Raw genomic sequence first — 12,435 nt, 5'->3', positions numbered from 1 at the left:
ATTAAGCTGTATTAAAGGTCAGCACAGCGATTAGCACTGCTGCCTCACAGCGCCAGGGAGCCGGGTTTGAGTCTGGCCTCGGGTCACTGTCTGTTCAGAGTCTGCACATTCTCCCCGTGTCTGCATGGGTTTCCTCCAGGTGCTCCGGTTTCCTCCCACAGCCCAAAGATGTGCGGATTAGGTGAATCGGCCGTGCTAAATTGCCCCCTTAGTGTCAGGGGAACTAGCTAGGGTAAATGCATGGGGATAGGGCCGGGGTGGGATTGTGGTCAGTGCAGACCCGATGGCCGAATGGCCTGCTTGCGCACTGGAGGATTGTATGATCCTTTAGTTCTTAAGGCAGTGGATTCTTGCTGAGACGAGTGGATGGAGTTGAGCTACAGAATAGACGTGATGAATGGTGGGACAGGCTCGATGGGCTAAATGGCCTACCTGTGCATCTGAGACAAAACTGTTCTGTCCTCTATTGCTAGTCAGAGGAATAAAACTGACGTCTCTCTCTCTCCCACGTCCCTGCAGTATGGGCTTTATTCCTCCTTCATGGGCTGTTTTGTCTACTGTTTCCTCGGCACCTCCAAGGACATCACTCTGGGCCCGACAGCGATTATGTCTCTCCTTGTTGCCTCGTACGCCTATCACGACCCAGTCTACGCTGTCTTGCTGACTTTCCTCTGTGGCTGCGTGCAACTGGCAATGGGAATCCTTCAACTGGGTAAGATCCTTCCTCCATTGCTGATGGGAGATAGTGTCTGATAGACCCCACGGGCCTCCTGTTGGCTGAGGGAGGAAGGGGCATGGAGTGGAGAGATACTCTCCCCATACCAGGGGTTGGGGTTGGATATCACTGACGGATAACCTCTATTGGTATTTGCGATTGGCTGACCTATGACCCACCCTACCCCAAGCATGGGGCTGTGACTCAGTTAGCTGAGCCCAGTGCGTTGTGGGTTCAAGTCCCACTCCAGAAACGAGGCCTGGGTCAACACTACCAGCGGGATACTGAGGGAGTGCTGCACCGTCAGAGGAGGCATGTCTGCTCCCTCAAGTGGACGTGGAAGTACCCAAAGTATCGTTTCAAAGACGACCAGGAGAGTGCTCCCCTGGTGTCTGAGTTAATGTTTATCCTGCTGCTGCTTGTGGGATCTTGCTGTGCACTGAACAGCTGCCATGTTTCCCCCACGTAACAACGGCTACACTTGCCTCTGACTAAAGCCCAGTGGGATATGCTGATGGTGCAAACGGCGCTATCTAAATGCAGGTCTTTACATGATTGTATTTCCACACTCCGCCCTCTCACCTTTCCCTTTGACTATACTGGCTGGTGCTGGAGCTGGAGTAACTTATTAGGAATCCTCCACCATCCCTGTTTTGATTTTAACATGCACGTCCGGGTGGGAAATGTCAGCTGCTATTTTATAGTTAGCCGTGTTCTGTAACCTTCCGCCTCCCCTCTCTGCCAGTATCAGGGAATGAGGAACTGAGTTAACTTCTCGAATCACCTGGTGTCCACCCATCGACACCTTTGCGTGTGTGCGTGTGGCTCAGCGTGAGTGAGCGCTTAATTCATCACTTGTCCCCAAATGGCGCTCTCTAGCTTTTAAACACTAGTTTGGACGGCACGATGGCACTGGTTAGCACGGCTGCCTCACAGCACCGGGGACCTGGGTTCGATTCCCGGCTCAGGTCACTGTCTGCGCAGAGTCTGCACGGTTTCCACCCACAGTCTGAAAGACTTGCTAGTTAGGTGTCTACCGTGCTAAGTTCTCCCTCAGTGTACAGGTGCCACAGTGTGGCGACAAAGGGATTTTCACAGTAGCTTCATTGCAGTGTTAATGTAAGCCTACTTGTGACACTAATAAATAAACTTAAATTCTGGAGGCTAAACAGAAATAGGACTCGGTGTTCCCTCTCCAGATCAGGGTGCTGGTTGCGACAGTTAAATAATTCCATTCCCATTTATCCCTAGGTTTCCTGGTTGATTTTATTTCCTATCCTGTAATAAAGGGATTCACCTCTTCTGCTGCTCTAACCATTGGCTTTGGACAAGTGAAGGTGAGCAGCTAGTCCATTATTTGATTTATTATTGTCACATGTATTAGCACGGAGTGAAAAGCATTGTTTCTTGTGCGCTATGCAGACAAAGCATACCGTTCATAGAGCGTGTAGGGGAGAAGCAAAGGAGAGGGTGTAGAATATAGTGTTCCAGTCATGGCTAGGGTGTAGAGAAAGATCAACTTGTACATTCAAAAGTTGGACAGCAGCAGGGAAGAAGCTGTTCTTGAGTCAGTTGGTACCTGACATCAGACTTTTGCACGTTTTTCCCGACGGAAGAAGGTGGAAGAGAGAATGTCCGGGGTGCCTGGGGGTCCTTGATTATGCTGGCTGTTTTTCCAAGGCAGTGGGAAATGTAGACAGTCAGTGGATGGGAGGCTGGTTTGTGAGATTGACTGGGCTTCATTCACAACCCCTGTGTAGTTACTTGCGGTTTTGGTTGGAGCGGGAACCATATTGAGCTGTGATACTGTGAAGAGGGTGTGGGTTTGGATGTTAAACTGTGTATCTGAGCAAAGCAGGATTGATATTCCACATGAAGCAGCCCCTGTCTCGGGTTTGCTGATGATTTATCCTGCTCCTTGGACGCTGACTGGGAAATGTTTTGGAAGGCAGGAGTTGGAGATCTTTAACACCCAACCATCAATATTATTCTTGAGGGCAGCTACACTTCTCCTTGATCATTCTCGCCAAACAAAATAACAGCGTCAGAATCAAATAGAACAAGTGTTCTGAAAAAAGACACATGCCGTCGAAGCTTTTCACCTTGCAATCAGCAGGACAATTAAAAAAAAATATCAGTCAGGTACACAATGTAGCTGATTTATACATGCTAGAAACTGTATATACACCGGGTCGTGTTGTTTGCAGACAATTTGTATGCACATAGCACCCTTTTCAGCTAAGTGGAATAGGCAACTGCTGGTTGATTCTCCATGGCAACGCCACTACCAATCACAGTTCACTTGCCAACTAATCAGCACTCTTCTCATGCAGTGTAAATTGTTGTTCGCTTTTATAGTTGGCTTTTGTGTGAATGATCCAGAGCAGCATGTGTATATTTTTCAGCAATGTTCAAGTTCTGTACTACCAAATGACTCTTAGAATAAAAAAAAATTTCTCTCTTTAGTCCCATCACCTTCAATTTGATTTCTTAATCAGACAACTTTGAGGATCTGGTACCTGTTTCTCTTGCACACTTTCCCCATTAAGAGGAGAGAATTATTTCAGACACTGAGGTGAAACTCTCCCGTATCCCGCTTGACTTGGGACAGTACGATTGACGTTTGCTGTTCCCGGCTCCCCATTGGGGAAATCTGATTAAAAACACGTCGCTACTTCCCACCTCATCCAGAAAACCCTAATCGAATCCTGCTGTGTTCGGCATGATGTGGAGATGCCGGCGTTGGACTGGGGTTCCAGGATTTTGCGTTGCCGAGACAAAACTGACAGCCAAATTCCACACACGTGAGGACGGCGTCGACCGGGATCTGGGGTTCATGTCACACTACATGTAACCTCCACAACTTGGCCTGGCTTGCAAAATCCTGCTAACCTTCCTGGCTTGAGACAATTCTCACCTCTTTAACCTGTGAATATCCCTCTCTCCACTCGCACTATCTGTCTGTGAAACCTATCTACCACTCGCCTGATGAAACAGCAGCGCTCCGAAAGCTCGTGGTTCCAAATAAACCTGTTGAACTTTAACCTGGTGTTGTGAGACTTCTTAATGTGCTCTGTGTGGGGCCTCCATACACAATCTTTTGAAGTTCTCCCACCACATGACCCCGATGAAACTGTTTAACATTCTTAAACGGGTAGAATACTCCTTCAGGCAGAAATGTGGCGGAGATTTCGGAGGATTAAGTGATTTATCCCGTGAGAAAAGCTCTTGAAATGGGTGCACGAGATTTCTGGTACGAGCACCAGGACGTGTGACTGGATTTGCTCAATGACTCTTCACTCAGTAACTGGCTGAGGGGACTGCCGTCAGCTGCAAGGGCCTGGGGGGAGAGAAAAACAGCAGATTGTCTTGTGAGAAATACTTGCTGTGTGCTCAATTAGAGAGACGGTGTTACCAGGCAAATGGGAAATTAATTGGAGTTAAGCCTTTTGGATAATTGGGTGCGAATGTGAACATTGAGAGTTCGCTACTTGATGTGGCATTAAAAGTACTAAATGAGTAAAGCTCAAAGTTTGACTTGCTCGCCTTCCACTGTCCTGGTTATCGCATCAAATCATAAACCCTACAGTGCAGGAGGCCATTCAGCCCATTGAGTCTGCGCCAACTCTCCAACAGAGCTTCTCACCCAGGTCCTACCCCAGTAACCCCATGTATTAGCTGTGCTAATCCCTCTGATTTACACATCTTGGGACGCTCGGAGGCAATTTAGCACGGCCAATCCACCTAATCCGCACGTCTTTGGAGTGTGGGAGAAAACCGGAACACCCGGAAGAAACCCAGGCAGACACGGGGAGAATGTGCAGACTCCACCCAAGGCTGGAATTGAACCCCTGACCCTGGCACTGAGGGGCGATGATAATGGAGCTGTTGATTTATAAACGAATCAACAACAGATCCAGACGTGAAACCAAGAAATGCCAAGTTTAAGAACATAAGAACATAAGAAATAGGAGCAGGAGTAGGCCATCCGGCCCTTCGAGCCTGCCCTGCCATTCAATAAGATCATGGCTGATCTGTCGTGGCTCAGTTCCACTTTCCCGCCCTCTCCCCATAACCCTTAATCCCCTCTCTTATCAAGAACCCATCAACCCGCGTCTTAAAAATATTTAGCGAGGCAGCCTCCACCACTTCAACGGGCAGAGAATTCCAGAGATTCACCACCCTTTGAGTGAAGAAGTTCCTCCTCAACTCCGTTCTAAACCGCCCCCCCTTTATCTTGAGGCTGTGCCCCCTAGTCCTACTGTCTTTTTTGAGCGGGAAGAGTCTCTCCACCTCTATCCTATCCATCCCATTCATCATCTTATACGTCTCAATGAGATCTCCCCTCATTCTTCTAAACTCTAACGAGTACAAACCTAGTTTATTCAGCCTCTCCTCATAGCTCAACCCCCTCAACTCCGGTATCAGCCTAGTAAACCTCCTCTGCACTCCCTCCAGGGCCAAAATATCCTTGCGCAGGTGCGGCGCCCAAAACTGCACACAGTACTCCAGCTCTTACCACAGCTACATTCGCAGCTGGGTGCCTCCTGAAGAGGTAGGTGGTGATTGCTGCCACTGTTGAGGCTTTCCGTACCCGCTGGGCACCGGGAAGACGGGTGCATCATCGGCCCTCTTAATCATGTTGCGGTTTGACGTCTTAAGTTTCATTTGTGATTTGCTTTATGTTTGAGGGAGTATCCCTTTCAGGGGCTGTCCCTTTTAATTTGTCCCTTTTGATTTAGTTTACATGGTTTTGCAAAATAGGGCAGAAGGAGATGGGAGAACCTACAGTCCAATTAAATATACTCCTTCCAAACAGTACAAGACTCACCATATTCACGCTCTAAATTATTCATTGTGGAAGCATTCTTATTGGATTTTGCAATAACTTCCTGAGTTGGGTGATTGAAATAGTTTTTATAGGGAGGTTACTGAGATACTAGTGGCTTACAGTATCTCTGCGTTAACTTTCCAGATTCTCTAAGGTTGGAAGACGGGGAAGTTTGTCCTTATCCTTGAGAAATCGGGGACTCTCATTCTCCTGTGGCTTGGTGACTAAGCTAGCACAGTGGATATGTAACCGGAACGGAGACCAGAGTTCAAATCCCACGATGGCGATCTGGAGAATTCTGTTTATGAATAAAATCTGCAACCTCTAAGCCCCTCCCAGTGTTAGTGACCACAAAACTACCAGCTGTGGTTGGATTTTAAGTCATTTGTGAGATGTGGGTGTTCTGGAGAATGCAGCATTTGTTGCTCATCCTTAATTGCCCTTTAGAAGATGGTGGGGAGCTGCCGCCTGGAACCGCTGTGGTCCATGCGGTGTAGGTACACCCACAGTGCTGTTAGGGAGGGAGTTCGAGGATTCTGACCCAGAACGAACGGTGATGTATTTCCAAATCAGGATGGTGAGCGACTTGGAAGAGACCTCTGGGTGGTGGTGTTCCTAGGTTTCTGGTGCCGTTGTCCTTCTAGATGGTTGTGGGTTTGGAAGCTGTTATCTAAGGAACCTCAGAGTTCCTGCAGTGCATCTTGTAGATGGTACACACAACTGTCATTGTGCATTGGTATTGATAGTAGAGGGAGTGGATGTGATGCCAATCAAACAGGCTACTTTGTGCTGGATGGTGTCGAACTTCGAGTGTTGTTGGAGCTGCACTTGTCCAGGCAAGTGGGGAGTATCCCATCACACTCCTGACTTGTGCCTTCTATGTGGTGATCAGGCTTTGGGGAGTTATTCGCTGCAGAATTCTCACTAAGTGGCTACAAGATGGGTTTAAATCCCATCACTAATGGAAGGAAATTTGCCATCCTTACCTGGTCTGGCTTGCACGTGACTCCGGATATAGTTGCCCCCTCGGAGATGGCCTATCCAGTTGTTGATGGGAGCTCTGGGAACTCATCTACACAGATGGTAGCTGCTCTGGGCAGCAGTACATCAGCACTCTCCCACAGGCTGCTGGTGAAATGTTATTGTTTTCCTGCGAAAACCCGCATCCTGCAAATGAATCTTGTTTTGAGGGAATGTTTGGATTTTGCGAAGTTACTGATTTGGGAAGTGGTGAAGGATTGACCCAGTTTGAACTCTGGTTGTTCAGTCGGATGGTTTGAAGGGACAATGGGGTTAGTGCGGGTTGTGCTGTATCTGAAACAAGTGTTTTTATTCTGACCTCCTCTGTCGTTTGATCCAGAATATCCTCGGCCTCCGTGACATTCCCCGTCAATTCTTCTGGGAAGTTTACTACACGTTCCATAACATTGCAGAGACCAGGTAAGTAATCCAGCTTTCCCATTGGGTAGAGGTCCTGAGGGCGCTGGGTAGACTGAAGATTTGGGCTCAATTTCCGGACTATAAACATTGGCAGAAATAATTTTCATTTATATAGCACCTTTCACCATCTCGCAATATTCCAAAGCATTTTACAGCCAACTTGTTATCATTTTCTTCTAAGGGGAAATTAGATTACCATTGGATTACAGAGAAAATGCATGTCTCGTGCTAGCCCAAACGTTGTGGGCTGAATGGTCTCCGACTGTTTGTGTCTCCCTGCGTGTGCTTTACTTTGTCCTTCACCTTGCTACAGGGTTGGTGACCTGGTGTTGGGCCTGGTCTGTACCTTGCTGCTTGTGCTGTTGAAGATGATGAAGAAACAGCTTCCGGAAAAATCTGACCAGCTGCCGCTCCTGAACCGGGTGTGTTCCAACATTGTCAGCTTCACTGGAACAGGTTTGTAAATCGCTGCGTCGCACTGCTGCCCAAATCAAAGCTCTCAGGATCAACGGCCGGGATTTTACAAACCTTCCCCACCACCCCCCCGTCCTTCAGGCGAAGCTGATAAAATCCTGCCTGAGGCCAATGGAGAATTCTGTTCCACGAGTCTCGCCTGCCCCTGATTCCAGGGTGGGCATGCCTGTAAAAAAATTTTTACATTTTCTCATGGATTTGTGGGCATTACATGTAAATCTGGGGTTGGTTTGATCATTCCACCTGTAGGGACAGTTCCCCATTCTGCCTGTAAGGACAGTTCTCCATTCACACACCACTCAGACTCTGCCTGTAGGGACAGTTCTCCATTCACACACCACTCAGACTCTGCCTGTAGGGACAGTTCTCCTCCGCTTAGGAGCAGCTAGTTCAGAATGAAACCCATTTCCCTACAAGGACAAGGGAAGTGATACCTTGTCACCGAGAGGCACTATGATAAGTCTTACTGAATGACAGCTTGCTCAGTGTTTCCGAGGTCTCTTCTGTTTCTATAATTTGGAGATTTCCACAATTGGCCTGGTTTAGTTTTGTCCATGTTGGTAATCCAGGGAATCTGGTGCAGAATAATTATGGTAAGTAATCAGTGATGGAAAGCAGAATGGCTCCATACTGGAAAGCAGCAATAGCATTTGGGGATGGCAAATTACTTCTTGGGTTTGAAATGTCTCGGATACTGTTGGCTGTCTGAGTGGGTGGTGTATGTGCGTAAAACTGTGTTTTATGAGATTACTAAATGGGGGTCACCCAGAATGAGTAGTTGAACCACTGAGCACTGTTTAATGATTTGAGTGAAACAGTTCTTGTTAGAAATGCACAAACAAGTGGGAGAAGAACAGGAATTAGAGAGACAGACAGACGCACCCTCTCTGTGCAGTAAAATAGAACATGCTGAAACTGCCAGGCAGCGTCTATATAGAGAGAGAGAACATAAGAACATAAGAAATAGGAGCAGGAGTAGGCCAACTAGCCCTTCGAGCCTGCCCCGCCATTCAGAGAGAGAGAGAGTGAAAACAGTTAACTGTGATCACCAGAACTCACTTTACAACGTGTCCCGTTCCAAGAATCGAGAACTTTTTCTGCTTATCTAAGAGGTGGTTTCATCTCCCTGTGTTCAGTTGTGGTGGTTTGGGAGCAAGTGAATTAAACCCGGATTTTATAAAACACTCGCTGTGTTTTGAGAAAGTCACCCTTGTTTGAAAGGTTTTGAGTAACTTTTATGCTGAATCAGGGATTTTCCGGCCACGCTCGTCCCCCAGCCCCGGAAAAACCTGCCCGCGATCAGCGGACCTGTGCCTGGTTCTGTCCCATCTGCTACAAATCCCGTGGTGGGCGGGACGGGAATGTTCCATGGCCGATACTGCAGAAACTGCACAGAAGCAATCTGTATTAAAAGGTTGCAAATCATTAAATCTTTCTACTCCGTGCAGTTGTTTTATAAATTATTAATCATCGCACCATGAGATGGCACGGTGGTTGGCACTGCTGCCTCAAAGCACTAAGGACCCAGGTTCGATTCCTGGCTTGGGTCACTGTCTGTGTGGAGTCTGCACATTCTCCCCGTGTCTGTGTGGGTTTCCTCCGGTTTCCTTCCACAGTCCAAAAATGTGTGGGTTAGGTGGATTGGCCATGTTAAATTGACCCTAGTGTCAGGGAGACTAGCAGGGTAAATATGTGGGGTCTGGGAATAGGGCCTGGGTGGGATTGCGGTCGTTGCAGACTCGATAGGCCGAATGGCCCCCTTCTGTACTGTAGTGATTCTGAGATAAAGTCATTGCCCAGTAACGTGCAAAGACTCGGCTAAACTGAACACAACATTTACAAGTTCATGTCATCCAATACCATGTGATCATGTGTCACAATCAGTTCTCCAGGAATATGTCAAAGCAGCATTGGCAACAATAGTTCTGGAGAAAATGTAGTGTTTTTTTAAAAATTTTATTTTGACAGTGTTTTACTCCCTTTCCAAGTAATTTGATGTATTATTGTCACATGTATCAGTATACAGTGAAGGATACTGTTTCTTGTGCGCTATATAGACAAAGCATACCCTTCATAGAGAATGAAAGGAGAGACTGCAGAATGTAGTGTTACAGCCATAGCTAGGTTGTTGAGAAAGATCAACCAAATGCGAGGTAGGTCCATTCAAAAGTCTGACAGCAGCAGGGAAGAAGCTGTTCTTGAGTCGGTTGGTATGTGGCCTCAGACTTTTGTATCTCTTTCCCAACGGAAGAAAGTAGAAGAGAGAATGACGAGGGTGTGTGGGGTCCTTAATTATGCTGACTGCTTTTCCAAAGCGATAGAAAGTGTAGACAGAGTCAACGGATGAGAGGCTGGTTTGTGTGATGGACTGGGCTTCATTCACAACCCTTTGTAGTTTCTTGTGGTCTTGGGCAGAGCAGGAGCCCATACCAAGCTGTGATACAACCAGGAAGGATGCTTTCTATGGTGCGTCTGTAAAGGTTGGTGAGAGTTGTAGATGACATGCTAAATTTACTGCCAGTTTTTTTAACATGCTCTGTTTTGTAAGTTTGAAAGGTGTTTTCTACAAAGATTATCACTTGATTGGAAAAGTGTCACAGAATCCTGCAGTGCAGAAGGAGGCCATTCAACCCATCGAGTTTGCACCACCCAGGCCCTATCCCTATTCACTTACCCTGCTAATGCCCCTGACACTAAGGACAATTTAGCACGGCCAATCCATCTAACCCACACATCTTTGGACTGTGTGCAGGAGCACCTGGAGGAAACCCATGCAGACACAGGAAGAACGTGCAAACTCACAGACAGTGACCCAAGCCGGGAATCGAACCTGGGTCCCTGGCGGTGTGAGGCAGCAGTCCTCACTGTAGATACAACTATGGCTAATCAGCAACTCCCATTTCTCTGTTTTTAAAAGAAAAATGACTGAAACCAGCCTCCATCCAAACGAGAAATTGGATTTTTGTTGGCAATCTTATGTACTGTCCAGGAGTGTTCTTGCGCTGTCTCTCTCTGTCACTCGGATGAGCTGCACTCCTTGGGTGTTTACTGTTTGACTGTACCTCAGTGAGGGACAACCTACAACCCGGGGGCCACGTGCGGCCCGCCTGGGTTCTGAGTGCGGCCCACAAGACGTTTTGTTGACCGTTGCCCAGGCGCAAGGTTGCCACATCCCATTGATTTCCCTCCACGTAGTTTATTTCCTGCCCTACGACTGAAGTGATTTGCACATAAAACAAGGACAAATAAAATGAGACGCGTGCTGATTGCTCACAACATTGATTGAGAGAGCTGTGCACTCCCTCTGTAAATTTTTTTTAACCATTTGAATAATACATAAGTAATGAAGCATTTTCTATAACTTCTGAAAATATTTGGCATGGATTTGATCTTATTCATGGTTAGCGAAGAATCATAGAATCCCTACAGTGCACAAGGAGGCCATTTGGCACTGACCACAATCTCACCCAGGCTCTATCCCTGTAACCCCACGTATTTACCCAGCTAATCCCCCTAATACCAAGTGGCAATTTGGCATGGCCAACCCACTTAACCTGAACATTTTCAGACACGTAGTGACAGAGGTTATGAACTAAGATGGTTGAACTCGGTGTTGAGTCCAGGAGGCAGTTACATGCTGGGTCGAATCATGAAGTGTTGCTCCTTGAGTTTGTGTTGGCGTTTATTGGAAGACTGTCACAGGCCAAGAACGAAAAGGGCAGAGTGGGACCAAGGTAGAGATTTGAAATGATGGGACAGGGAACGGAGGGTTATGCTTGTGTTCTGCAAAGCCCTTAGTCAGCATTTGGTCTCCCAGACTTGGGGAGATCACATTGTGAGCTATGAATTCAGTAGACTAAAGTGAAAGAAAATGTTTCACTTGGAGAGAGTATTTGAGGCAAGAAGGGAGAAACCAAAGGACAGATTTGGTGTGGCAGTGGCAAAGTGGCATGGTCACTGGACTAGTAATCGAGAGACCCAGGGTAAGGCACTGGGGACCTGGATTCGAATCCCATCACAAAAGATAGTGGAATTTGAATTCAGTAAAACCCTGGAATAAAAAGTTGAATGGTGACCATGAAACCACTTCTCAATCGTTGTTTAAAAAAAACCCATCTGGTTCACTAATGTCTTTTTGGGAAAGAAGAGGAGATAATGTTCTAGAAACTCACGATGGTCCAGAAACTCAGCTCCTGTTCACGGATCCAGGTTCAAATCCCACCACAGCAGATGGTGGAATTTGATTTTGATTTAAAAAAATTTGGAATTAAGAATCCACTGACCATGAAACCATTGTCGATTGTAATAAACCCATCTGGTTCACTAATGTCCTTTGGGGAAGGAAATCTGCTGCCCTTATCCAGTCTGGCCTACATGTGACTCACATTGATGTGTTTGACTCTCTGAACAAGGATAACTGGGGATGGGCAACAAATGCTGGCTAGACAGTGATGCCCAGGTCCCACAAATGGATTGTTTTAAAAAATCCTTGTTCTGATCTGACCTACACCTGACTCCAGAGCCACAGCGAGGAGCCCGATTTCAATCTTGCAGCCCACTGAGATGGGGGTCCCTCATGCAACCCACTCGCTAGCCTCGATTGTCCATAACTGATCGACACGGTCAGGAATCCCTCGCTTACGTGTCCTTGCCCGCACGCACACCTCCCTTTCCCAAAGTCACCCTGAACTGGCATTAAAATCCCACTGGTGGTGATGTATGACCCTGGCCCAGTGTTTCCAGTTTTATTATTGAATAAAACTTCTGTGGTGTTTTCAGGAAAAGTTTTTTTTTTTATTTTGTACGAGGGGGGGGAGAAGTGTAAGTAGGGATACATGAATTGAGGAGAGGTTGTGTCTGGGGGTGTGTGATTAGTCTGCGATCCCTGTCCTGTGGGGGCTTGTGAAAGAACCACCCAGGGGTTCCCCCATCAGCTGTGATGTTGGGTAAGGTGGAGTGTGTGACCCGAGAGAGC

At 47.1% G+C, this 12,435-nt stretch overlaps 1 protein-coding gene across 3 annotated transcripts in view; it reads left to right on the top strand.

Annotated features, from left to right (window-relative positions):
• slc26a11 (solute carrier family 26 member 11) overlaps positions 1 to 12,435 on the top strand; it is a 39,308-nt gene that overhangs the window by 8,570 nt on the left and 18,303 nt on the right. For 2 of the 3 annotated variants that reach the window (XM_080209452.1, XM_080209450.1), the window contains exons 3-6: positions 520 to 712; positions 1,967 to 2,052; positions 6,907 to 6,986; positions 7,300 to 7,442. In XM_080209452.1, coding sequence (XP_080065578.1) covers positions 520 to 712; positions 1,967 to 2,052; positions 6,907 to 6,986; positions 7,300 to 7,442 — 502 coding nt within the window. The remainder of the gene's footprint in view (positions 1 to 519; positions 713 to 1,966; positions 2,053 to 6,906; positions 6,987 to 7,299; positions 7,443 to 12,435) is intronic. The other variant, XM_080209453.1, reaches the window with a different exon arrangement.

The sequence above is a fragment of the Carcharhinus amblyrhynchos genome, chromosome 21 (assembly GCF_965287045.1).
Source record: "Carcharhinus amblyrhynchos chromosome 21, sCarAmb.v2.hapA, whole genome shotgun sequence".
NCBI classification, from domain to species: Eukaryota; Metazoa; Chordata; class Chondrichthyes; order Carcharhiniformes; family Carcharhinidae; genus Carcharhinus; species Carcharhinus amblyrhynchos.
The sequence above is the reverse complement of the archived record's forward strand: the minus strand, read 5'-3'. Positions and strand labels throughout refer to the sequence as shown.